General features: G+C 42.5%; 1 protein-coding gene across 10 annotated transcripts in view; it reads right to left on the minus strand.

Moving 5' to 3' along the window:
- LOC140196528 (protein transport protein Sec24B-like) overlaps positions 1-27,861 on the minus strand; it is a 231,583-nt gene that overhangs the window by 90,710 nt on the left and 113,012 nt on the right. For all 10 annotated transcript variants that reach the window (XM_072255876.1, XM_072255877.1, XM_072255884.1 and 7 more), the window contains 2 exons: positions 25,698-25,753; positions 6,560-6,766 (listed from right to left, as the gene is read on the minus strand). In XM_072255876.1, the coding sequence (XP_072111977.1) occupies positions 6,560-6,766; positions 25,698-25,753 (263 nt within the window). The remainder of the gene's footprint in view (positions 1-6,559; positions 6,767-25,697; positions 25,754-27,861) is intronic.

A 27,861-nucleotide genomic window follows, 5' to 3' on the forward strand; every position in this document is an offset into this window, starting at 1 on the left:
ATAGGCTTATTCAGAAAGTCAGGAGGCATGGGATCCAGGGAAGTTTGGCCAGGTCGATTCAGAATTGGCTTGCCTGCAGAAGGCAGAGGGTGGTGGTGGAGGGAGTACATTCAGATTGGAGGGTTGTGACTAGTGGTGTCCCACAAGGATCAGTTCTGGGACCTCTACTTTTCGTGATTTTTATTAACAACCTGGATGTGGGGGTAGAAGGGTGGGTTGGCAAGTTTGCAGATGACACAAAGGTTGGTAGTGTTGCAGATAGTATAGAGGATTGTCAAAGTTTGCAGAGAGACACTGATAGGGTGCAGAAGTGGGCTGAGAAGTGGCAGATGGAGTTCAACCCGGAGAAGTGTGAGGTGGTACACTTTGGAAGGACAAACTCCAAGGCAGAGTACAAAGTAAATGGCAGGATACTTGGCAGCGTGGAGGAGCAGAGGGATCTGGGAGTACATGTCCACAGATCCCTGAAAGTTGCCTCACAGGTGGATAGGGTAGTTAAGAAAGCTTATGGGGTGTTAGCTTTCATAAGTGGAGGGATAGAGTTTAAGAGTTGTGAGGTAATGATGCAGCTCTATAAAACTCTGGTTAGGCCACACTTGGAGTACTGTGTCCAGTTCTGGTCGCTCACTATAGGAAGGATGTGGAAGCATTGGAAAGGGTACAGAGGACATTTACCAGGATGCTGCCTGGTTTAGACAGTATGGATTATGATCAGCGATTAAGGGAGCTAGGGCTTTACTCTTTGGAGAGAAGGAGGATGAGAGGAGACATGATAGAGGTGTACAAGATAATAAGAGGAATAGATAGAGTGGATAGCCAGCGCCTCTTCCCCAGGGCACCACTGCTCAGTACAAGAGGACATGGCTTTAAGGTAAGGGGTGGGAAGTTCAAGGGGGATATTAGAGGAAGGTTTTTTTACTCAGAGAGTGGTTGGGGCGTGGAATGCACTGCCTGAGTCAGTGGTGGAGGCAGATACACTAGTGAAGTTTAAGAGACTACTAGACAGGTATATGGAGGAATTTAAGGTGGGGGCTTATATGGGAGGCAGGGTTTGAGGGTCGGCACAACATTGTGGGCCGAAGGGCCTGTACTGTGCTGTATTATTCTATGTTCTATGTTCTAACACAGGACAGACCAAGACTGAAAAAACTAACAAAACTACATAATTATAACATATAGCTACAATACCATAACTTGATGAAGAAGTCCATGAGCACAGTAAAAAGTTCAAAGTCTGTCAAATGTCCCACATCTCACGCAGACGGGAGAAGGAAGAAAAACTCTCCCTGCCATGCCGACCACAGTCCGACTCTGAGTCATCCAAAAAATTCGAGCCTCCGATTCAGCTCTCCGACACCGAGTACTGAGCGCCATCTCTGTCTGAACGATTCAACCTCAATCTAGGTCGCCAACAGTGGGCAAAGCCAGGGATTTTGAAGCCCTCCCTCGGGAAGATTCCCGACCACGCAGTAACGACAGCAGCGAATGAGGGTTTCAGAAATTGGGGAAGGGGATTGGAGAAATCAGGTCGGTGTCAGATGCAAGAGAGGGAATTTGTTGAATGCCTATGAGATGGCTTTTCAGAGCAGCTTGTGCTTGAGCCTACTCAGGGAAAGGTTGTATAACAACCCAAATCTTATGAGGGAGCTTAATGTAAAGGAACCCTTAGGAGACAGTGGTCATATGTTTGAACTCATACTGCAAATTTGAGAGGGAAAAGCACAAGTCACATGTATCAGTATTGCAATGAAATAAAGGGAATTACAGAGACTTTATCACATGGTGTGAGCAGTATTATCTGCAGCTTAATGTGAAAAAGACTAAGGAGCTGGTGGTAGACCTCAGGAGAGCTAAGGCACCGGTGACCCCTGTTTCCATCCAGGGGGTCAGTGTGGACATGGTGGAGGATTACAAATACCTGGGGATATGAACTGACAATAAACTGGACTGGTCAAGGAACACTGAGGCTGTCTACAAGAAGGGTCAGAGCCGTCTCTATTTCCTGAAGAGACTGAGGTCCTTTAACATCTGTTTGACGATGCTGATGATGTTCTATGAGTCTGTGGTGGCCAGTGCGATCGTGTTTGCTGTTGTGTGCTGGGGCAGCAGGCTGAGGGTAGCAGACACCAACAGAATCAACAAACTCATTCGTAAGGCCAGTGATGTTGTGGGGATGGAACTGGACTCTCTCACGGTGGTGCCTGAAAAGAGGATGCTGTCCTAGTTGCATGCCATCTTGGACAATGTCTCCCCTCCACTACATAATGTACTGGGTGGGCACAGGAGTACATTCGGCCAGAGACACATTCCACCGAGATGCAACACTGAGCATCATAGGAAGTCATTCCTGCCTGTGGCCATCAAACTTTACAACTCCTCCCTTGGAGGGTCAGACACCCTGAGACAATAGGCTGGTCCTGGACTTATTTCCTGGCATAATTTACATATTACTATTTAATTATTTATGGTTTTATTACTATTTAATTATTTATGGTGCAACTGTAACGAAAACCAATTTCCCCCGGGATCAATATAGTATGACTATGACTATGAGGGAGGAACTTGCCCAGGTGGATTGGAGGAGGATATTGACAGGGATGACGGCAGAGCAGAGGTGGCTGAAGTTTCTGGGGAGAAAGGCACAGGATAGATATGTCCCACAGAGGAAGAAGTTCTCAAATGGCAGGGGTAGGCAACCAAGGCTGACAAAGGAAGTCAAGGACTGCATAAAAGCCAAGGAAAGGGCATATAAGGTAGCAAAAGTGAGTGGGAAGTTGGATGATTGGGAATTTTTTAAAAAATCCAACCAAACACAAATAAAGAAGCTATAAGGGAAAAGATGAAATATGAGGGTAGACTAGCCAATAATATAAAGCAGGATACCAAAAGTTTTTCAGTTATATAAAGTGTAAAAGGGAGGTGAGAGTTGATATTGGACCACTGGAAAACGATGTTGGTGAGGCAAAGAATATCATGGACGAAACGAATATCTACAAGGATGTCATGAACAGAGCAAACACAAAAAGAGAAATAATGTATGAGATATGAAAAGGCAACGTAACTTCATTGGACATGTGATTAGGAAAGAGGAATTAGAATGCATGGTAATTATGGGAAAGATTGAAGGGAAGAAAGCAAGAGGAAGACAAAGACAAATGATGATGGAGACAGCAGCCAGAGAACTGGAAATGAGTACCAATGAATTGATCCACTTGACCCGAAACAGGAGTGTGTGGGCCATGGCGGTCAAAGCTCAAACTGGGCACTGCACATGATGATGATGAGGTAGTAATGAGGGACAAAGAAATAGCAGATAAATGTAATGGGTACGTTGCATCAGCCTTACTGTGGAAGACACTAGCAGTGTGCCAGAGATCCATGAGTGTCAGGGAGCAGGAGTGAGTGCCTTTGCTAATACAAAGGAAAAACTGCTAGGCAAACTGAAAGGTCTTAAGGTGGATAAGTCACCTGGACCAGATGGACTACATGCCAGAGTCCTGAGAGAGATAGCTGAAGAGATAACGAATGCATTGGTCATGATCTTTCAAGAATCACTTGATTCTGGCAAGGTCCCAGAGGACTGGAAGATTGCAAATGTCAGTCCAGTCTTTAAGAAGAGAGGAAGGCAAAAGAAAGGGAATTATAGGCCAGTTAGCCTAATCTCAGTGGTTAGGAAAGTGTTGGAGTCTTTTATTAAGGATTAGGTTTCAGGATATTTGGAGACTAATGATAAAACAAGTCAAAGTCAGCATTGGTTCTATAGGACAAAATCTTGCCTGACAAATCTGTTCTTTGAGGAAGTACCAAGCAGGGTGGACAAAGGAGAGGCACTGGATGTCATTTATTTGGATTTTCAGAAGGTGCTTGGCAAGGTGTCACACACTAAACTGCTTAACAAGATAAAATCCTATGGCGATACATGAAAGATACTGGCATGAATAAAGGAATGGCTGACAGGTAGGAGGCAGTGAGTGAGAATAAAAGGGGCCTTTCTTGGTTGGTTGCTAGTGACTAGTGGTGTTCCTTAGGGGTCAGTATTGGGACTGTAACTTTTCACAGTGTTTGCCAATGATTTGGATAATGAAATTGTGGCAAAGTTTGCGGATAATACGAAGATAGGTGGAGAGGTATGTAGAAGGGGTATGGAGGGGCTGAAGAAGCAATGCAATTGCAGCAGGACTTAGATAAATTGGAAGAATCGGCAAAAGAGAGGCAGATGGAATTCAGTGTTGGGAAATGTATGATAATGCATTTTGGTAAAAGGAACAATAGTGTGGACTATTATCTAAGTGGGGAGAAAGTTCAAACATCAGAGGTGCAGAAGGACATAGGAGCCCTCGTGCAAGACTCCCAGAAGGTTAATTTACAGTTTGAGTCTATGGTAAAGGCAGCAAATGCAATGTTGGCATTTACTTCAAGAGGAATAGTGTGGGACTGTTGGCAAAAATCAACACGAATGTAATTACTTCTAACGCACACTTTATTTTCCCGCAAACCATGGTGACATCGCACATATATCAGAAAAAAAACGCCTCCCCAAAACGTAATAATGTACAATGTAACATGCAACATACACGGCGAACTTAACTCATACGTTGGAGGCGGAGTTAAGATGGTGCCAAACGGCGACTCCTTTGCTTGCATCTTCGGAAACAGCTCTATTTCCATCTTTAATATCTTTATTTGTCCCTTTCAGGGTTCTTTTGAAGACCCTGACCTGGAGTTACTCGCAGACTTCGGTTCTTTGTGGGAATGGGACCCATTCTTGGGGTTTCAGAACTGGCCGTTGTTGTTCGGCATGCCAAGGTTCGGCCTGAGAGTCCAATTCGTATTTGAAAGCCTGAGGTCTCGGGGCTCTGGAGACGGGCGGATCAAGGGTCGGTGCCATGGCAGGAGACTCATGTGTCGTTGGGGAGGCTGGAAAATCTTTCGCTGTGGGCCCGAAGACCAGAGATCTTTGCGATCTTTGGGCACAGAGCTCGTAAAAAGCAACAAAGCGGACTTTGTAAACCAGTGGGTTCTTGTTATATCTCCTGCTCTCTGTGAAAATGGGGGACACCTCCTTCTCCCTTATTAGGGAGAGAGAGAACCTGTGGTTTGTTGAATGCCAGATGCTTTGGGGTAACTGCAAGGTCTGTGTCTTTGCTATTGCCTAGCTCGTGCTTGTGCTCGGTAGCGGGTACGCCTTTTTTTTCTGGAGGGGGAGATCACTGCTTGCTGCCACTTATGCATGTGAGGGGGGAGCTGGGGGGTCTTTGGGGTTCTCATGTTTAACTGTTGTTCATTCTTTAGGGCACTTCTCTGTTTTCGTGGATGTTTGCGAAGAAAAAGCATTTCAGGATGTATATTGTTTACGTTTCTCTGACATTAAATTGAACCTTTGAACAGTCTGGGAGAATTCTGCCTAATGAAATTAAGGAGTCCCAACAATAGAATATGAAAGCAATGTTGCCAACATATCCTTCTTGGGCCCCATATCTCGAAAGGATGTGTTGTCATTGGAGATAGTCCAGAGGAGGTTCACGAGGATGATTCTGGGAATGAAGGGGTTAACATATGAGAAGCGTTTAGCAACTTTGAGTACGTACTCACTGGAATTTAGAAGAATGCAGGGGGCGGGGGAATCTCATTAAAACCTACCAAATGTTGAAAGGACTAGATAGGCTAAATGTGGAGAGGATGTTTCCTATGGTGGGAGTGTCCAGAACTAGAGGGCACAGCCTCAATTGATGAGGGACCTTTTAGAACAGAGGTAAGGAGGAATTCTTTTTAGCCAGAGAGTAGTGAATCAGTGGAATGCTTTGCCACAGACTGTGGTAGAAACCGAGTCTGTGTGTATATTAAGGCGAAAGTTGATTGTTTTCTGATTGGTCAGGACATGGTGAGAAGGCAGGTGTATGGGGTTGATTGGGATCCAGGATCACCCATGATGGAATGGTGGAGCAGACTCGATGGGCTGAATGGCCTGATTCTGCTTCTATGTCTTATGGTCATACACGGTGACATATATGCACTTTGATAATAAAATAATTTTGAACTTTACAGCAAGTTAAAAGGTCAGCACAACATTGTGAGACGAAGAGCCTTTACTGTGCTATCGTGTTCTATGCTCTGAAAGCAGTCATACAGCAATTAAACTCAGTATGTGCATGCCAGTCCTCAGCTACCTATCTATACGGCCCACTTTTCAGCACTTGGTCCATAGCTTTCTGTGCCGTGGTGTTTTCAGGTGCTTATCTAAATACCTCTTACGAGTATCCTCCACCTCCCCGTGTCAAGCAGTGTGGTTTTAACCAGTATCTACCTCAAATCAGCTCTAAATCTCCCACCATTACTCTTATCAACTTTAATGATCATGGGACCATTTATAAGGTAGCATTTTAACTTATCAAATGTTCTCCAACTTGGTTTACTTTTGATGTCTGAAGATCTCAAAAAATATTGAAATTACACAGAGCTGCCCAGACTTCTTGACTTCAGGTGACTAAAACTACAGAAATTAAAAATATCACCTTTACATTATGTTTGATACAAGATTTGTTTCTCTTTGTTTAATTACCTTTATGGTGGATCGCTGGTTAGGATCTTCTCTTGAAAAAAGTCGACCCACACCGACAGACGGTAACTGTGTCTGGAACACAGATATGCGCCCTCCTGTAGGAGACATAAGTTTAAATGCAGCCTGCAGAGCTGGCCCCAGTGCACTATGGGTCTCTCTTGTGCTAGTAAATATTGTGGGTAGCACTTTCAGTAAATCTTTAACAAGCTGCAAAAGAAAAACGAAAAGTACATTTCAGACTTCTCAGAATAAGCAAACCTATTAACACAAATCTTTCACAAAAATCTGCAATTATTTCCCTCAGTAACACAAAAGTAAATACGAATGACAATTGCCTAAGCAAGTTGCTTGACATTACACCAGCAACTCTGTATGCTTTCCAGAAAAGGAGATTTTCATTGAAATGCAACGATCACATTTAATGCTTAGAATAATGATGAGGTTAAGAGGTAAACTGGACATCAATGCATTTATGTTCAATCCTGAAATTTCTGCTTGGTTTGCATTGCTTCTCCACAGAGACATGGCTCACTTAATTCCCTATATGGAATTCCTTGTTACTCAATAAACATGTCAAAAAAGTTAGGGCAAATTCTTCAAGTAGGAATAAAGCAATTGATTTCATAAATATTAATTTGTCAAGAAAATCCTGTAACACAGAAAATTCAAGAGTCTCATTGTTCCAGACTTTAATAGCTGGAGATGTTTAAAGCTATTTTTTGTCATTTGATCTCAGCTTCTTTTCCCTTGTTTTGCACAATGCACATGACTTTACAATGAACTAAATTATGTGCATCTTCCATTCTGGTGGAAGGGAACGTTAAGTTTTCTCTCATCACAGACGTTTTCTGATCTGTTGAATGTCTACAATATTTTGTTTCTATTTCAGATAACTGCAGGTTTTTGATTCTAAGTTAGACACTTCCTGGTTTTGAGTGTGTACATTGCACCTAAGGATTCCCAGATTTGCTTGGTTAAAAATCCATCCTTGTTACCTGATCTATTCACACATGCTACAAATTGTTTACAGTGGGCAAAACACAACAGAGGATAACTAATACCTTGAGATTTTTGCCCAAAAGCCACCCATTCAATTGTAGGCAGCTTCAAGTTCTGCTCTTAAGGTAATTATCTTATGAGCTCTGTCATGAACTCACACTGCTTTACTACCTAAATACATCAGAATCACTGCTTTTTATGTTATTTGAGAGGTGCAGGAAGACAAGCAAAGGGTTTTGGGTACACAAAACAATGCTCACAACAAGTTGCAAAATAGGGTAACATATTTATGTATCCAATAATGCAGCTGCCTCCTGAGGTAATTACACACAAGGGAAATAAAGGCTGATTCTTTTCATGCTTGTTTTTTTTACTCCTTTACTAGATGATTTTCTTCCCCACATTTTAAAACCCAAAACTGCTAGCTCCTCCTTTCAGTGTTTTGACAGGTTTTACTCCAGGACTTGTATCAGTGAGGAAAATGTCTGAAACAACACACAAAAAAAGTACGTATAAAGGTGTTCATGCACCCAAAATCCCCACAGGGCATTTGTGTGAACCAGATTTTGTTTATAAGTTATGGGCATATTTTCTTTCCTACAGACTCAAGATTGATAGAAATGACTTAAAGGCTCCCTTGATAGGCCACCTAGTTTATGAGAGAATACTTAACTGAACTGTACAAAGCAAGAACACCGATTTCAGTTACTGATGATACACGTTCAATAACTTTGTCTTGAAATGGGAGGACACACAGAATAATTTTCATCCTCTAACTAAACAGATAAAGGATTAGCTTTGTTTGTCATATGTACATACAGTGAACTGCATCATTTGCATCAAAACATCAAGGACACAAGTGTTGCCACGCTCCCAGCACCAATACAACATTCCCACAACTCATTAACCCGAACACTTATCAGCAAGGAATGTGAGAGGAAACCGGAGCACCTGGTGGAAACCCACACAGTCAAAGGGAGAATGCACAAAGTCCTCCAGTCTGTGGTGGGAAATGATCTTACAGCCAGTGCTGTAAAGGATTGCACTAACCACTACACTACCATGCCATCCCATAATACCAACGTCGCTGTATATGTTGCTAGATTGTTAGCTTCTCTGAGACGTGGACCTAACAACCCAATGTTTGTATGCGATTTCAAAGGTGCCAAGAAATGCAAACTCAAAGATCAATTCATGCACATTTTTAAAAATGTCAAGGATTTTATAAACAAATTCCATTTTAGGTGATGACACTAACAATCAGTTATGGACAGAATAATACACCACAGAATCTGGGTCAACACACCATTGCTGATCAAAATGCCATTCTAATTTCATCCCATTTGTCCATGTTGACCTGTCCAAGTGCCCCATCATCCAAGATATGCTCTCTTCTCATTGCTACCATCAAGGTGGTGGTACAGGAGCATGAAGACTCGTACTCAACATTTCGGGTACAGCTCTTCCCCTCCGTCATCAAATTTCTGAATGAACCCATGAACGCTACCTCAGTATTTTTTCCCTCTCTTTTTAGACTACCTATTTAATTTCATTTTCTCTTTTTTATATATACTTCTTATTGTAATTTATAGTTCTTATCATTTATTGCAATGTACTGCTCTAAAACATCAAATTTCATAATATATGCCAGTGATATTAAATCTGATTCTGAGATTGATTTTAGAATGTTGTTTTTATACCTGCCTAAAGTACTCCCTCCAGCAGCATTTTCTTGTGCTATAATAAATACTACAGTTGGGTACGGATACTTATGTCTAAGCTTGGAGAATTACAAGCAGTTCAACTAACGTTACCCCTCAATTTGAATATGCACTTTTGAGCAAGCTGTATACGAATAGTAATAATTCGGAAAACAAATCTGAGTGTCATGCATACATCAAATTATTTAATAAAATGGCATTGGTTTTATTGTATAACTGATATCATTATGTTTTTTTTGTGTAGGAAAGGGAAAATATCAAATGGGCAGCTCTAAAGCAAAACAGAACACATTAAACTAATAGCAGAATGCTGCAGACAGCAACAAACAAGAGTAGCAACTTGGGTCAACAAAGGCATCCTGACAGCCACTCCTGGGCTGCATGCATACGAGTCACATTGGTTTTCAGAGATGTTAATATTACAAAACTAGCAACTGAGATGCTGGCCATGTGGAAATTTAAAGGGATAAAAATTTAAAATCCAAACTTAAAGTTCATAAAGTTTGCACACAACTTTAACAGTATCTCTATTTTCTAAACTGTATTCAAATACATTCCTTGGGTAGGAATCTTGAAAGCAGAGGTAGTTGAGAATGATATTCTCATCATGTGTACCTATAATGTGAACCAGAAGGAATGAAGTGGTTCCTTAATACTCAAGCAGCCAACAAGATGTATATAAATTGTCTCAGCCAGGCCTTCCCCAATTTCTTCTCTAGCTTCATACTGTGTTCTTGGATATACCTGATCAGCTCTTGGGGATTTATCTATCTTCATATTATTTACTTATTGTGATACAGTGTGGAATAGGCCTTTCTGGCCCTTCGAGCCACGTAGCCCAGCAATCCCCACTTTTAAACCTAGCCTGGTCATGGGACAATTTACAGTGACCAATTAACCTACTAACTGGTACGTCTTTGGATAGTGGGAGGAAACTGGAGTGCCCAGTCGATCATGGGGAAAACATACAAACTCCTTATAGGCAGCAGCAGGAAAGACATCCAGTAACACTTTTGCTCTAAAGCAGACATCCCTGTTATATTTTGTAACTCCAGAAACTGGAAAAAAACATGGGAACCAGGAGCTGAGTTTTACTTTAGTGAGCTGTGTGGTGGCGTAATGATGTATGCCATTCACGTACTTTTACATATAACCTGTAATGAGCTATGCAAACAACAAAGAATGCAGAATGAAACAATATATTTACAGTAACACTCAAATATTACTGAAATATTAAATACAGAACTATCCCACCTACAAGAAATCCCCATTAACCACCTCAAGTTCAGAAGTCTTCATGTTGTTAAGCCTACATAATAAATCAGGAATTGAAAATCAGAATCAGAATCAGGTTTATTATCACCGGCATTTGATGTGAAATTTCTTAACTTAGCAGCAGCAGTTCAATGCAATACATAATCTAGCAGAGAGAAAAATAATAATAATAAATAGGAAGATGAGGGGGAATTCTTCACTCAGAGAGTCGTGAGAATGTGGAATCAGCTGCCAGCGGAAGTTGTGGATGCGAGTTTGGTTTTAACAATTAAAAGGAATTTGGTTAGGTACATGAATAGGGGGGGCTATAGTCTGGGTGTAGTCAATGGGACTAGGCAGATTAATAACGTGAACTAGATGGGCCAAAAGGCCTGTTTAGGTGCTGTACTGTTCTATGACTCTATGACTCCATGTACTTCTCCACAAGAGGGGAAATATTCAATAAGCATTTGACCCATCTCCTACAGCTCCATTAAAGGATGTTCATTTTGGTCTTTTGAGGGAACGATTTTCTCTCTAGTTACACTTTTCCTTATAATATACCTATCATACATAATATCTTTGGATTTTCCTTAATCTTCTCTGCCAAAGCTATCTCATGTCTTCCTTCTTGAATATACTTAAATTTCTCCAGGGATATACTTGATCCTAAGCTGCCCGTCCTTGACCCATTCTTCCTTCCTTTTCCTGACAATAGCCTCAATATCCCTTGTCATCCAGGGTTCCCTACTCGTACTTGTCTTGCTATTCACTCTGAAGGAAGGTACAGATGTTGAACTTTTGACACCTTGCTTTTAAACACCTCTCACTTGCCAGGCGACTGCCAACAACCCATTCCAATCAACGTTTGCAAGTTCCTGAATAATTAATCAAAATTTGCCTTGTCCCAATTTAAAACTAACTTACGGACTGGATCTGTTCCTTTCCATAGCTAATTTAAAACTAATCCTTCCACTTCCGGGGTGCCAGCACCATGGACAACCCCTAATGGCAGCTCTTATTAAAAATGAAATATTCCCATCAAATATTTCCATTTTAGCTTACTGCGGCTGAGAACCATAACTGCATCTATGATGTGTACAGTCAGTGATGAAGTTTTACTATGACTGAACGATCTATCACTGCTGAAAACCTTCAGAAATAGACCAAACTGTGGCCGGCACACTGCTCCTTTTAGAAGCCGCTAGGGTGCTGTACCAGAGAGACATTAGGCGCGAATGCGTCCTTTGTTTTAAGGAATCTTAGTTAACCACTTCCATGCCGGACACAGCAATTCGAATAGATGGGCTTATGATTCATTGTCAATATAGGTCATTGAGTTCCTCAAAAGCAGAAGTGGAGGTGTGTGCCACATGCTCAACTGCTAATGGCATACTAACATGTTGGCGATGTCCAAAAATTGCTTACCAAACCAGGAATACCTTCCCCGTCATTTGCATCTTCCACATCTGTGGATGTGAACTTCCCTCCACTGAGGCCAGTTACAGCAGCAGGTGTATAAAGAAGGCCTGGAAGATCATCGGGGACACCAGTCACCCCAAGCATAAACTGTTTCAGCTGCTTCCATCTGGCAAACAGTACCGCAGCATTAAAGCCAGGACCAACAGGCTACGGGACAGCTTCTTTCTTCAAGTCGTTAGACTTATAAATTTATGTTTGTACATTGTGATAGAATTATAATGCAAAGATTTTTACTCCCTTAAGTTGTGGGATGGATGTAAGATTTAAGTAAATTCAATTAAGTGCCAGCCTTTTTAACTACTAAGAAGGCAATACACGGAGAAAAAATGAGATACGAAGGTAAACTAGCCAAGAATATAAAGGAGGATAGTAAAAGCTTCTTTAGGTATGTGAAAAGGAAAAAAATAGTTAAGACCAAAATCGGGCCCTTGGAGACAGAAGCGGGTGAATTTATTATGGGGACCAAGGAAATGGCAGACGAGTTGAACAGGTACTTTGGATCTGTCTTCAATAGGGAAGACACAAACAATCTCCCAGATGTAATAGTGGCCAAAAGACCTAGGGTAATGGATGAATTGAAGGAAATTTATATTAGGCAGGAAATGGTGTTGGATAGACTTTTGGGTCTGAAGGCTGATAAGTCTCCGGGACCTGATGGTCTGCATCCCAGGGTACTTAAGGAGGTGGCTTTAGAAATCGTGGACGCATTGGTAATTATTTTCCAATGCTCTATAGATTCAGGATCAGTTCCTGTGGATTGGAGGGTGGCTAATGTTGTCCCTCTCTTCAAGAAGGGAGGAAGAGAGAAAACAGAGAATTATAGACCGGTTAGCCTGACGTCGGTGGTGGGAAAGATGCTGGAGTCAATTATAAAAGATGAAATTATGACACATCTGGATAGTAGTAACAGGATTGGTCCAAGTCAGCATGGATTTATGAAGGGGAAATCGTGCTTGACTAATCTTCTGGAATTTTTTGAGGATTTAACTATGAAAATGGACAAGGGAGAGCCAGTGGATTTTCAGAAAGCCTTTGATAAAGTTCCACATAGGAGATTGGTGGGCAAAATTAGGGCACATGGTATTGGGGGCAGAGTACTGACATGGATTGAAAATTGGCTGGCTGACAGAAAACAAAGAGTAGCGATTAACGGGTTCCTTTCGGAATGGCAGTTGGTGACCAGTGGGGTACCACAGGGTTCAGTGCTGGGACCGCAGCTGTTTACAATATATATTAATGATTTAGATGAGGGAATTAAGAGTAACATTAGCAAATTTGCCGATGACACAAAGCTGGGAGGCAGTGTGAAATGTGAGGAGGATGTTATGAGAATGCAGGGTGACTTGAACAGGCTGGGTGAGTGGGCAGATGCATGGCAGATGCAGTTTAATGTGGATAAATGTGAGGTTATCCACTTTGGTGGTAAGAACGGGAAGGCAGATTATTATCTAAATGGAGTCAAGTTGGGAAACGGGGAAGCACAACGAGATCTAGGTGCTCTTGTGCATCAGTCACTGAAAGCAAGCATGCAAGTACAGCAGGCAGTGAAAAAAGCTAATGGTATGCTGGCCTTCATAACAAGGGGAATTGAGTATAAGAGCAAAGATGTCCTTCTGCGGCTGTACAGGGCCCTGGTGAGACCACACCTGGAGTACTGTGTGCAGTTTTGGTCTCCAAATTTGAGGAAGGACATTCTTGCTATTGAGGGAGTGCAGCGTAGGTTCACAAGGTTAATTCCCGGGATGGCGGGACTGTCATATGTCGAAAGATTGGAGCGACTGGGCTTGTATACTCTGGAATTTAGAAGGCTGAGAAGGGATCTTATTGAAACATATAGGATTATTAAGGGATTGGACACGCTGCAGGCAGGAAGCATGTTCCCGCTGATGGGTGAGTCCAGAACCAGAGACCACAGTTTAAGAATTAGGGGTAGGCCATTTAGAACGGAGTTGAGGAAAAACTTTTTCACCCAGAGAGTGGTGGATATATGGAATGCTCTGCCCCAGAAGGCTGTGGAGCAAGAAAGAGATGGATAGAGCTCTTAAAGATAGCAGAATCAAAGGTTTTGGGGATAAGGCAGGAACCGGATACTGATAGTGGATGATCAGCCATGATCACAGTGAATGGCGGTGCTGGCTCGAAGGGCTGAATGGCCTACTCCTGCACCTATTGTCTATTGAGATTTCAGCAATCTTTTTGGTAGCGATGTACATTCCACCTGAGGTTAATACAGGCTCTAGATGATCTGAGTGACATGATCAACAGGCATGGAACAGCACATACTGGTGCCTTCCCCATTATTCTGTGAGCCAACTTGATAAACCAGGCCAGCTTGATAAAGTCACCAAATAATTATTATCAACAAATCACCTGTAGTACCAGAGGAAATACCACACTGGACCACTGTGACTTTCCTCACTTTGGAAAGTCTGATCAGCTGGCTGTACTTTTACTCCCTGAGTATAGGCAGAGACCGAAGACTGCAGCACCAGTAGTGAGGACCAAGAAGGTATGGACAAGGGAGGCACAGGAGCATTTACAGGACTACTTTGAATCGGTGGACTGGACTGTATTCAGGGATTCATCTTTGAGTTTGGATGAGTACCTACAGCTGTCATCAATTTCAATAAAACCTGTGTGGATGAGTGTATGCCTACAAAAACTTGCTGTACATTCGCAAACCAAAAGCCGCGAATGAACCAGGTGCTTTGTTGTCTGCTGAGGGCTAGATCTGTGGCATTTAAGTCTGGCAATCCAGATCTGTATAAGAAAACCAGGTATGACTTGCGGAGGGCTATTTCAAGAGCGAAGAAACAATTCCCAGTGAGGCTGGAGGTGATATCAGATGTCCGACAATGCTGGCAGGGTTTGCAGGACATTACTTCCTACAAAGCGAAACCCAACATCATGAATGGCAGCAATGCTCCACTACCAAACGAGCTGAAGACCTTTTATGCTCGCTTTTAAAGGGAAAATAAAACCACAGCTGTGCGGGTTCCTGCAGCACCCAGTGACCCTGTGATCTCTGTCTTGGAGGCTGATGTGACCACTCGCAAGGAAGCAGTACCTGGTAAGGCTCTGAAAACCTGAGCTAACGAACCGGCGGAGGTATTCAAAGGCATTTTCAATCTTTCACTGCCAGTCAGGAGTTCCCACCTGCTTCAAAACGGCACACCAGTGCCCAAGAAGAGCTGCCTCAATGAATATCATTCAGTTGCTGTCACATGTACGGTAATGAGTTGCTTTGAGAGGTTGCTCATGGCTAAAATCAATACCCATCGGAGGAAAGACCTGGACCCACTGTAATTTGCCTATCGTCACAATCTTAATGGCTCTCCACGAAGCCTGGATAATGCAAATACCTAGGTCAGGATGCTGTTTATTGACTATAGTTCAGCATTTAACACCATCATCCCCACAGTCCTGATCAAAAAGCTACAAAGCCAAGGCCTCTGTACCTCCCTCTGCAATTGGATCCTTGACTTCCTAACCAAAACAGCACAATTTGTGTGGATTGGAAATAATGTCTCCACCTCGCTGGCAATTAACATTGGCACTCTACAGGGATGTGTGCTTAGCCTATTGCTCTACTCTCTCTACACCCATGACTGTGTAGCTAGGTATAGCTCAAACAGCATCTATAAATTTGCTGCTGGTACAACCATTGTTGGCAGAATCTCAGATGGTAATGACAGATAGCATCACTTTCTGCTATGGGGAAGGGCTACTGTACAAGATCGAAATATGTTCCAGAAAGCTGTAAAATTAGTCAGCTCCATCTTGGGTACTAGCCTCCATAGTATCCATTTTCAAGGAGCAGTGCCTCAGAAAAGTGTCGCCTATCATTAAGGATCTCCACCACCCAGGACACACCCTCTTCATACTGTTACCGTTGGGAAGGGAGTACAGAAACCTGAAGGCACACACTTAGTGTTGCTGGAACAACCTCTTCCGCCTGATTTCTAAATGGACATTGAAGCCCAAACTCTACTCCACTACTTTTTTTTATTTCTGTCATTTTACACTACTGGTTGACCACTAGTTTTCACGCACCCTTGGTTCCTGAGCCTTGCCAGATTAAAAGAGGTCACACAATAATAATGGCAAAAATGGACTGTAGAAACTTAAAAAGGATTATAACAAGTGTCCGACAGAGTGATCAGCAGCACTGGGGCTCCACAGGGGACTGTCTTGTCTCCCTTTCTCTTCACCATTTACACCTCGGACTTCAACTACTGCACAGAGTCTTGTCATCTTCAGAAGTTTTCTGATGACTCTGCCATAGTTGGATGCATCAGCAAGGGAGATGAGGCTGAGTATAGGGCTACGGTAGGAAACTTTGTCACATGGTGTGAACAGAATTATCTGCAGCTTAATGTGAAAAAGACTAAGGAGCTGGTGGTAGACCTGAGGAGAGCTAAGGTACCGGTGACCCCTGTTTCCATCCAGGGGGTCAGTGTGGACATGGTGGAGGATTACAAATACCTGGGGGTATGAATTGACAATAAACTGGACTGGTCAAAGAACACTGAGGCTGTCTACAAGAAGGGTCAGAGCCGTCTCTATTTCCCGAGGAGACTGAGGTCCTTTAACATCTGCCGGATGATGCTGAGGATGTTCTACAAGTATGTGGTGGCCAGTGCTATCATGTTTGCTGTTGTGTGCTGGGGCAGCAGGCTGAGGGTGGCAGACACCAACAGAATCAACAAACTCATTCGTAAGGCCAGTGATGTTGTGGGGATGGAACTGGACTGTCTCACAGTGGTGTCTGAAAAGAGGATGCTGTCTAAGTTGCATGCCATCTTGGTCAATGTCTCCCATCCACTACACAATGTACTGGGTGGGCACAGGGGTACATTCAGCCAGAGACTCATTCCACCGAGATGCAGCACTGAGCGTCATAGGAAGTCATTCCTGCCTGTGGCCATCAAACTTCACAACCCCTCTCTTGGAAGGTCAGACACCCTGAGCCAATAGGCTGGTCCTGGACTTATTTCATCATTTACTGGCATAATTTACATATTACTATTTAACTATTTATTATTTATGGAGCAACTGTAACAAAAACCAATTTCCCCCGGGATTAATAAAGTATGACTATGACTATAACAGGAATTAAAATGTAAATCTATTAATTACTGTGCTTACAAAGAATGTTGTTTCTCGGTTTTCTTTTTAAACATTTCATCCAGGTGAAATTGTTTCATGTGTTTTGATCTCTCCCTGTGTAATTTTTCTTGCATCAAGTAAAAGTTCATTAGCTCTTGTTCTGTAATGAAGGTACATTTCTCTAACCCTTTGACTAAATCACTCAACCACTCAACTAACTTGTCAATAGTGAGCCTTTCGGTTTCATCCATCTCATCTTCATCACTGGCAGTGTTTTTATCAACACTGTCTATAATTTCTCAGTCCATAATGTGATGCATAACAGGTGTTTTGTCATCGACAATCATCCACTCATGTAGGTTTTCTTCATTAAGACTACTTGCTAGATCTTTGAAAGCAGGTAGGTCCTGTAACACTTTTTGCATACGCAAGCAAATCATGAACAACTACTTTCTCGTTTGGTACATGAAATACTGTAAAATCATTGTCAAGCTTTTCTTCAGGCTCATTATCAAAATCAAGGCAGACCACAACTTATACCAGCCATTCTTTAGTGTTGAAGATTCTATCTTCTTCCACCCTCTAGCAATGAACCAAAGGACGTCCTTCATGTTAAATTCTTTAATAAATGTTTGTACAGAATTACCAGCATTCGTTTCATCTAGTTTAATGAAAAGTGAGCAATTCTTAGCCTTGCAATTTCATCTGAATTAAAAGAGGTGCCAAACCATCAGTTTCCGGAAAATCAGTGGTCAACCTACACTTATTTTAACTTAACTATTTTACAGACATATACATACTTAATGTAACACTTTCATGTACTTCATTGTACTGGTGCTAAGTTAACAAATTTCACGACATATGCCGGTGATATCTCAATCTGATTCTAATAAACCAATGTCACTGGTCCCAAAGTGCTCGCCCACTGATAACTCAGCCACTTGTCCTCTTCTATTGCGTAGAATAGAGCTAATGGAGAAGGACTGAGTAGAATAAATGAAAGACAGTCGATCTGCTTAACTAGGACAATCTGGACCAGTTCATTTTGACCCAATTAAGCGGCTACCCCAATTAGTTGAAGTTTCATGAAAACAGTTAAAAATAGTTAAAGGTATATAAAAAAACAAACTAATGTTTAACTGAGTAACAAATTATGTATTTAAATGAAATACAGAACAGATGAGAATACCATCAATACTACTACAGCACGATAAACCTGAGTATTAGTTTCTAATTGTTATCAATGAAGGAATTCATCCACTCTACCTGTACGATGCCACATTCTTTTGATTGACCGTGGCCTAATTAGATAGAGCCAGCATGGCTTTGTGCGGGGCAAGTTGCATCTCACCAACTTGAATGGGTTTTTTGACAAGGTGACGAGAGAGATTGATGGAGGTAGGGCAATGGATGTTGTCTACACGGATTTTATTAAAGTGTTTGAAAAAAAGTCCCTCATGGGAGGCTAATTCAGAAGGTAAGGATGCATAGGGTCTGTGGCAAATTGGCTGTCTATATTTAGAACTGGTTTGCGCATAGAAGACAGAGGGTAGTGGTCAAAGGATCTCATTCGAGCTGAAGGACTGTGATTAGAAGTGCCCTGCAGGGATCTAGGTTTGAGCCTCTGCTGTTTGTGATGTGTTTAAATGACCTGGATGAAAGTGTAGACGGGTGGGTGAATAAGTTGATGGATGATACTAAGATTGGTGGAGTTGTTGATCGTGTAGAATACTGGCCAAGAATACAGTGCGATACAGATCAGTTGTAGATCTGGGCACAGAAATGGCAGATGTGAGGTGCTGCACCTCAGTAGGGCAAATGCAAGGAGACAGTACACTGTTAAGAGCAAGGCAGCTTATGAAATGGTTGTTTTTATTAGTTAAGGTATTAAGTTCAAAAGTCAAGAGATTATGTTGCAAGTTTATAGTACTCTGGTTAAGTCCCGTCTGGAGTAGATCGATACTTTATTGATCCCAAAGGAAATTAAAGTGTCATAGCAGCATTATGTGCACACATATACCAATATACAAATGTTAGAAGAGAAGTGAGAAAGAATAAAAAACGTTACCTCAAACAGTTTAACAGCAGAGCACAATGCAAATTAAATAAAAGTACAGAAGGGGCAAGTGGGACGGCCATTATTGGGAGTAGGGCAGCAGTAAGAGCAGGAGCGTTAGGCTCTGACTCAAGAGGCTTTGATGAGAAGAAGCTGAGGCCAAAGACACAGGTTAGAGAATTTGGTCTTGATTGCCAATTGAACAGTGCAGGCAGGATGGCAGATAAGGCATTGTAATACTTCTCCTGTAGGGTGTGGGAATTCATGGAATCTGATAATCTCCCTGATGACTGCACCTGCAGGAAATGCAGCCAACTCCAGCTCATGAAAGACTGCATTAAGAAGCTGGAGCTGGAGTTAGATAAACTTAGGATCATCCAGGAGGCAGAGCAATTGATAGTTACGACTTTTGAGCAAGTGGTTACACCCAGGGTGCAGAATTCAGCAAGTAGATGAGTGAACACCGAGAGAGGTAAAGGGAGAAGGAAGGGTAAAGTGCAGGGTCCTGCTGTGGCCATTTCCCTCACCAAGAAGTATACCCCTTTGGATACTGCTGAGGGAGATAACCTATCTGGGTGAGCAGCAGCAGCCAGATCAATTGCACTGTGGTCAGCTCTGAGCCTCAGAAGGGTAAGGTGAGGACAAGCAGAGCAATAGTCATAGGGAATTTCATAGTTAGGGGTACGGATAGGAGATTCTGCTGCAGCAAGAGACGCCCAGAAAATGTGTTGCCTCCCGGGTGCTGGAGTCCAGGATGTCTCTGAGCAGTGGCAGAATATTCTTGAAGAGGAGGGTGAACAGCTGGAGGTTGTGGTATATGTTGGTACAAATGACATAGACAGGAGAGGGGTAGATGTCCTGCACAGTAAGTTTAGGGAGCTAGAAAGGAGGTTGAAGAGTAGGACCTCCAAGGTGGTAATCTCCAGATTACTCCCAGTGCCACAAGCAAGGGAAGGTCAGAACAGGAAGGGAGTGCAGATGAATGAGGAGATGGTGCAGGGGACAGGGTTTCACATTCTTGGATCATTGGAACCTTTCGCAGGGAACGAGTGACCTGTACAAATGGGACAAGTTGCCCCTGAACTGGAGGGGAACCAATATCCTGGGAGGGAGGTTTGCTAATGCTATTGGGGAGGGTTTAAATTAGATTTGAAGGGGGGGTGGGAACCGAAGTGAAGAAGCAGAGGATGGGGTGGTTGGAGCACAAGTAGTGACAACTTGAAGGGAGTTTGTGCGGAAGGACAGGCAGATGACAGAGCAAAGATGCACTCAGCCAGATAGTTTGAGACATGTCTATTTTAATGCAAGGAGTACCATAAACAAGGCAAGAGTGTGGATCAATACGTGGAACTATGATGTGTGATCATTACAGAGACTTGGATGACTCAGTAGCAGGAATAGCTGCTGAGGGTGCCGGGCTTTAGATGTTTCAAAAAGGACAGGGAGGTAGGCAAAAGAGGTGGGGGCATGGCATTGCTTATCAGGGATAGTATCACAGCTGCAGAAAAGGAGGAAGTCATGGAGGGATTGTCTACTGAGTCATTGAGGGTAGAAGTCAGAAACAGAAAGGGGGCAATAATTCTACTGGGTGTTTTTTAATGGACTCCCACCCCAATTGTAATAGAGACAGAGGAGCAGATAGGGAAGCAGATTCTGGAACAGTGCAATAATAATAGGGCTGTTGCGATGGATAATTTTAACTTTCCTAAAATTGAATGGCATCTCCTTCGAGCAAGGGGTTTAGATGGGGTAGAGTTTGTTAGGTGTGTTCAGGAAGGTTTCCTGATGCAATATATAGATAAGCCAACTAGAGGAGAGGCTGTACTTGATCTGGTACTGGGAAATGAATCTGGTCAGGTGTCAGATCTCTCGAATGCGAAAACATTTTGGAGGTAGTGATCACAACTCTATCTCCTTTACCACAGTGCTGGAGAGGAATAGGAGCAGACAACTTGGGAAAACATTTAATTGGGGTAGGGGGAAATATGATGCTATTAGGCAGCAACTGGGAAACATAAATTGAGAACAGATGTTCTCAGGGAAATGCACGGCAGAACTGTGGCAAATGTTCCATTGAGGCATGGAAAGGATGGTAGGGTAAAAAAACCATGATGTACAAAGGACGTACAAAATCTAATTAAGAAGAAAAGAAAAGCTTATGAAAGGTTCAAGAAACTAGGTGCTGTTAGAGCTCTAGAAAATTACAAGGGTGCCAGGAAGGAGCTCAAGAATGGAATTAGGAGAGCTAGAAGGAGCCATGAGAAGGCCTTGGTAAGCAGGATTAAAGAAAACCCCAAGACATTCTACAAGTACGTGAAGAGCAAGAGGATGAGCCATGTGAGAATAGGACCAATCAGGACTGAGAGTGAAAATATGTATATGGAGCCAAAGGAGGTAGCGGAGGTACTTTGCTTCAGTATTCACCAGGGAAACGGACCTTGGCGATTGTGGGGATGATTTACAGTGGGGTGAAATGCCTGAGTGTATGGGCAAGGATATGCCTTTTATCCCACCTAGCAGTACATGCAGCATAAATCTAGTAAAATCAGGTAAAACCATCCCTAATGGAAAGTATGAAGTAGGTAGCATCATGCTATGTGAATGCTTTTCAGCTGTCAGGACTAGAAATCTGCTGAGGATAGATGGGAAGATGAATGCTGCTAGATACTGAGAGATCCTAAAAAAACCCGCTAGCCTCTGCTAGAAAGTGTAAACTAGGGAGGAAGTTTGTCTTTCAGCAGAACAATGACCCAAAGCACACTGCCAGAGCAACCACGGAGTGGCTTCAAATGAAGAAAACTGACGTCTTTGATTGGCCCAGACACAGTCCTGACCTTAACCCAATCGAACATCTCTGTCAAGACCTCAAAATTGCTGCCCACCACCAGCCCCAACTAAACTGACATAGCTTGAGCAATTTTTGCAAGAGAGCAATGGGAAAATCTTACTCCATCATGTTGTGCAAAGCTAATAGAGACTTATCCAAAAAGACTACTGGCTGTAATAGCTGCAAGAGGCAGTTCAACTAAGTACTGAGCAAAGGGGGATGAATACTTTTGAAGTGCTGTTTTTGAATTTTAAGTTTTTCATGCATTAAAAAATTTCCTGTTTTTTGGAGTCAACTGAGAAAAAAAGGAGCACGTGATTCACAAATAAAAATTCTCAGTTAAATTGATCAAAATCCTGGTTGTAATACTTACTTATGTGAGCAAAGCGTTAGGGGCCGAATACTTTTCCAAGGAACTGTACAGTGGATATGGAGAGGATGTCTCCTATGGTTGGAGAATCTAGCACCAGAGGGCACAGCCTCAGAATAGAAGGATATTATTTTAGAACACAGATGAGGAAGAATTTCTTTAGTCAGGGGATAGTGAATATGTGGAATTCGTTGTCACAGAAAAGGGAATAGTATTTTTACAGGAGGCAGGCTGGAAAGAGGTATAGTCAAGATAGCAGTGGGAATTGGTAGGTATTTAAAAGATGTCAGTCGACAGTTTGTCTCCAAAGATGGAGACGAGAGAGATTGGGGGCGGGGGGGGCGTGTCTCAGAAATGGACCAATTGTATGTAAGGGAGGGGTGGAAGTTTGAGGCAAAGTTGATGAAAACGATGAGCTCAGTATGGGTGTCTTACTGCTTATTTTTCATCAACTATCAGTAACAAAAATCACTGCTTTTGAAAACAATCGAATGCAAATGACACTACTTAAAAACTGCTCTAAGCAGTGTAGTATCTAATGACCACACAAATGCACACATCTGGAGCTAGTTAGAAACCATTCCGTCAACAAGCTTCTGCTCCAATGAAGGAGCATGGAGTCCCAAATAAGCAAAGGGAGTCCTGGCTATTTTCCCGACTAGCTTTCGTTCTTTGAGAGTTGTCCCAATTAACTGGCTTTCCTGTTTAACCAAAGGCTCAATTAACTGGAAGCCACTGTATTTCTGACAAATCAAGACCAAGTAAGTTGATATAGCATTAAGGGTAGGATGGCCAGGTGGAGATCTATTCCTACCAAAGGAAGTGGAAGACATTCCTTCCCTCTGCTAGTCTGCAGGTCACCTTTGGGCAAGGTGTAGCACCTGCTTAGCCCCCTCCCCCTTAATTAGGGTCATGTGAAGCAATGGGTACAGGTGGTGGATGGTCGTATGACCACTGACACCAGGCAGACAAACTCTGAAGAGTAATGATAATGGCTGGTGTCGCCAACATTGTAAGACACTGCCCAGACCACTTTAGAAAAATTTGCCAAGAATAATCATGGTCATTGAAAGTGCATGATCACCCACATCATATGACATGGCACATAGCAAATGAATGAATGAAGCATTAAGACTAGCAGATAGAACTGGTTCAATTTGTGTGGCTTGGTTGTGGGAAATGTCAGCAGTTAGACAACACAAACTGAAATTTTAAAAAAAGTCAAAATGATGACAGGCAAAATTGGCCAATTCTGATACAGACCAGCATAAAGAATGACCTCCAACTGAAAAACAGTTAATGAATTCAGAAGGCTTCAACATTCTCAGCTGAAAGATGAGGTTCTGTTCCTCAAATTTGTATTACATCCCATTGTAACAGTGCAGGAGGGCACAGACAGAAAGCACAGATCAAGTGTGGGATGGTGAATTAAACGGCAGGCAACCAGATGCTCAGGAAAAGACTGGTGGGATAGAAGGTAAGGACCAGAGGAGCTCATTCATGCCCTGTCCAGGAAGAAAGAAGGTGAGAACAGAGATGCAATGCCAACTGAGGGTAAATTATCTTAGCAAGGACCTGGACCCATTGTAATTTGCCTACTGCCACAATGGGTCTACAGCAGACACAATGTTAATGGCTCTTCACACAGCCTTCGATCATCTGCACAATACAAAAATACCCATGTCAGAATAATGTTCGTTGACTATAGCTCAGAGTTTAATATCATCATTCCCACAGTCCTGATTGATAAACTGCAGAACCTGGGCCACTGTACCTCCTTCTGCAATGGGCTCGTTGGCTTCCTGACTGGAAGATCACAATCTGTGCAGATTGGTGATACCTCCTCTTCTCTGATGATGAATACTGGTGCACTTCAGGGGTGTGAGCCCAGCCCACTGCTCAACTCCTTCTATGGCAAGGTTTAGCTCAAATGCCATCAATCAGTTTGCTGATAAAACAACCATTGTTGGTAGAATCTCAGATGGAGATGAGAGGACGTGCAGGAGTGAAATATACCAGCTAGTTGAGTGGTGTCGCAGCCACAACCTTGCACTCAATGTCAGTAAGATGAAAGAGCTGATTGTGGACTTCAGTAAAGGTAAGACAAGGGAACATGAACGAATCCTCATAGAGGGATCAGAAGTGAAGAAAGTGAGCAATTTCAAGTTCCTGTGTGTCCAGATCTCTGAGGACCTAACCTGGTCCCAATATATCGATGCAGCTATAAAGAAGGCAAGACAGCAGCTATATTTCATCAGGAGTTTGAAGAGAATTCGTTTGTCACCTAAAACAATCAAAAACTCTGTACGTGTACCGTGGAGAACATCCTGACAGGCTGCATCACTGTCTGTTATGGGGGTGGGGGGCAGGGGGTAAGAGGACTACTGTTCAGACTGACAGAAGCTACAGAAAGTTGTAAAATTAGTTAGCTCCATCTTGGGTACTAGCTTCTATATTATCCAAGACATCTTCAAGGAGCGGTGCCTCAGAAAGGCAATGTCCATTATTAAGGACCCCCATCACCCAAGACATGCACTCTTCTCATTATTACTGTCAGATAGGAGGTACAGAAACCTGAAGGCACACAGCCAGTGACTCAGGAACATATAATTCCTAAATGGACGTTGAACCCATGAATACTACCTTTTTTTCTTAAATATTACTTCTGCTTTTGTACTATATTTAATCTATTACATATACACTTACTGCCTGTAACTGATTTACTTATTTATCTTTCTTTTTATATTTTCATATATTGCATTGTACTGCTGCTGCTAAGTTAGTAAATTTCACGACATGTCGCTGATTATAAACCTGGTTCCGATTCTCACTAAAGTTTATGTAGGCAGGTATATAGCAACAATGCTTCATTAACCTCTGTAATCCACCAATGATAAATCCTAAAGTATCTACAGATGTTGGGAAGACACCTGGAGGAAAGACTATACCTTTAATTACAAAATACGAGACATTTATCAAACTTCACCGAGATTTTATGCAGACGAAATGGTATAACACAAAACCCCAGCTTTCTCATTTATCTCTGTAGGGATAACATGGCAAATGCACTATCTAAGGTAATTGGGGGGAGGCAGGAGATGGGGAGGGGGGAGAGGGGGAGAGAGATATTAGAATTTCCAAATAATGCCGAGAACATTTCTAGCTGTTTCAGGTTTCAAGTATTTGCAGATTTTGTTTCAATGATAAATTCCCCTTACAATCCCCTTAAGCAATATTTTATAAAAGTTTTAAATTATTAACACTGTGAGATTACAGGAACTGAAATTCAAGATACAATTTTAAATGGAATGATTACCTACCTCTCCGTTTTCATGCAGATTTACCAACAAGCTGTCAGGAGTAGGTATGAAGATATCTGTGTGAAAATATGTATATAAAAATTACAGAATTTAAATTGTAATTAATATCCAGGTAAAATCGTCCAGAAAATAAACATTATAGACATGTTTCTTCAAGAGTTACAATCCATGCCGAAGTTTGTCATGTGAATTTCAGATTATGTTCAAAATAATGAAAGATTGAAATACACCTCTGTTAGCAGAGAATTGAGTAATGGACCACAGTACGTGTGCTTGCAACACTGTGTGTCCGACAGAGTGATCAGCAGCACTGGAGCTCCACAGGGGACTGTCTTGTCTCCCTTTCTCTTCACCATTTACACCTCGGACTTCAATTACTACACAGAGTCTTGTCATCTTCAGAAGTTTTCTGATGACTCTGCCATAGTTGGATGCATCAGCAAGGGAGGCTGAGTACAGGGCTACGGTAGGAAACTTTGTCACACGGCGTGAGCAGAATTATCTGCAGCTTAATGTGAAAAAGACTAAGGAGCTGCTGATAGACCTGAGGAGAGCTAAGGTACCGGCGACCCCTGTTTCCATCCAGGGGGTCAGTGTGGACATGGTGGAGGATTACAAATACCTGGGGATACAAATTGACAATAAACTGGACTGGTCAAAGAACACTGAGGCTGTCTACAAGAATGGTCAGAGCCGTCTCTATTTCCTGAGGAGACTGAGGTCCTTTAACATCTGCCGGACGATGCTGAGGATGTTCTACGAGTCTGTGGTGGCCAGTGCGATCATGTCTGCTGTTGTGTGCTGGGGCAGCAGGCTGAGGGTAGCAGACACCAACAGAATCAGCAAATTCATTCGTAAGGCCAGTGATGTTGTGGGGATGGAACTGGACTCTCTGACGGTGGTGTCTGAAAAGAGGATGCTGTCCAAATTGCATGTCATCTTGAACAATGTCTCCCATCCACTACATAATTTTCTGGTTGGGCACAGGAGTACATTCAGCCAGAGACTCATTCCACCAAGATGCAACACAGAGCGTCATAGGAGGTCATTCCTGCCTGTGGCCATAAAACTTTACAACTCCTCCCTTGGAGGGTCAGACACCCTGAGCCAATAGGGGTCCTGTTTATTTCCACTCTTTGCTTCCTGTCTGCTAACCAATTCTCCACCCACACCAATACCTTACCCCCAATACCGTGTGCTTTAAGTTTGCACACTAATCTCCTGTGTGGGACCTTGTCAAAAGCCTTCTGAAAATCCAAATATACCACATCCACTGGTTCTCCCCTATCCACTCTACTAGTTACATCCTCAAAAAATTCTATGAGATTCGTCAGACATGATTTTCCTTTCACAAATCCATGCTGACTTTGTCCGATCATTTCACCGCTTTCCAAATGTGCTGTTATCACATCCTTGATAACTGACTCCAGCAGTTTCCCCACCACCGACATTAGGCTAACCGGTCTATAATTCCCCGGTTTCTCTCTCCCTCCTTTTTTAAAAAGTGGAGTTACATTAGCCACCCTCCAATCCTCAGGAACTAGTCCAGAATCTAACGAGTTTTGAAAAATTATCACTAATGCATCCACTATTTCTTGGGCTACTTCCTTAAGCACTCTAGGATGCAGACCATCTGGCCCTGGGGATTCATCTGCCTTCAATCCCTTCAATTTACCTAACACCACTTCCCTACTAACATGTATTTCACTCAGTTCCTCCATCTCACTGGACCCTCTGTCCCCTACTATTTCTGGAAGATTATTTATGTCCTCCTTAGTGAAGACAGAACCAAAGTAATTATTCAATTGGTCTGCCATGTCCTTACTCCCCATAATCAATTCACCTGTTTCTGTCTGCGGGGGACCTACATTTGTCTTTACCAGTCTTTTCCTTTTTACATATCTATAAAAGCTTTTACAGTCCGTTTTTAAGTTCCCTGCCAGTTTTCTCTCATAATCTTTTTTCCCCTTCCTAATTAAGCCCTTTGTCCTCCTCTGCTGAACTCTGAATTTCTCCCAGTCCTCAGGTGAGCCACTTTCTCTGGCTAATTTGTATGCTTCTTCTTTTGAATTGATACTATCCCTAATTTCTCTTGTCAGCCACGGGTGCACTACCTTCCTTGACCAGTTAGTCTGACATCAGTGGTGGGGAAGATGCTGGAGTC

Source organism: Mobula birostris, chromosome 4, assembly GCF_030028105.1.
Source record: "Mobula birostris isolate sMobBir1 chromosome 4, sMobBir1.hap1, whole genome shotgun sequence".
Classification (NCBI taxonomy): Eukaryota; Metazoa; Chordata; class Chondrichthyes; order Myliobatiformes; family Myliobatidae; genus Mobula; species Mobula birostris.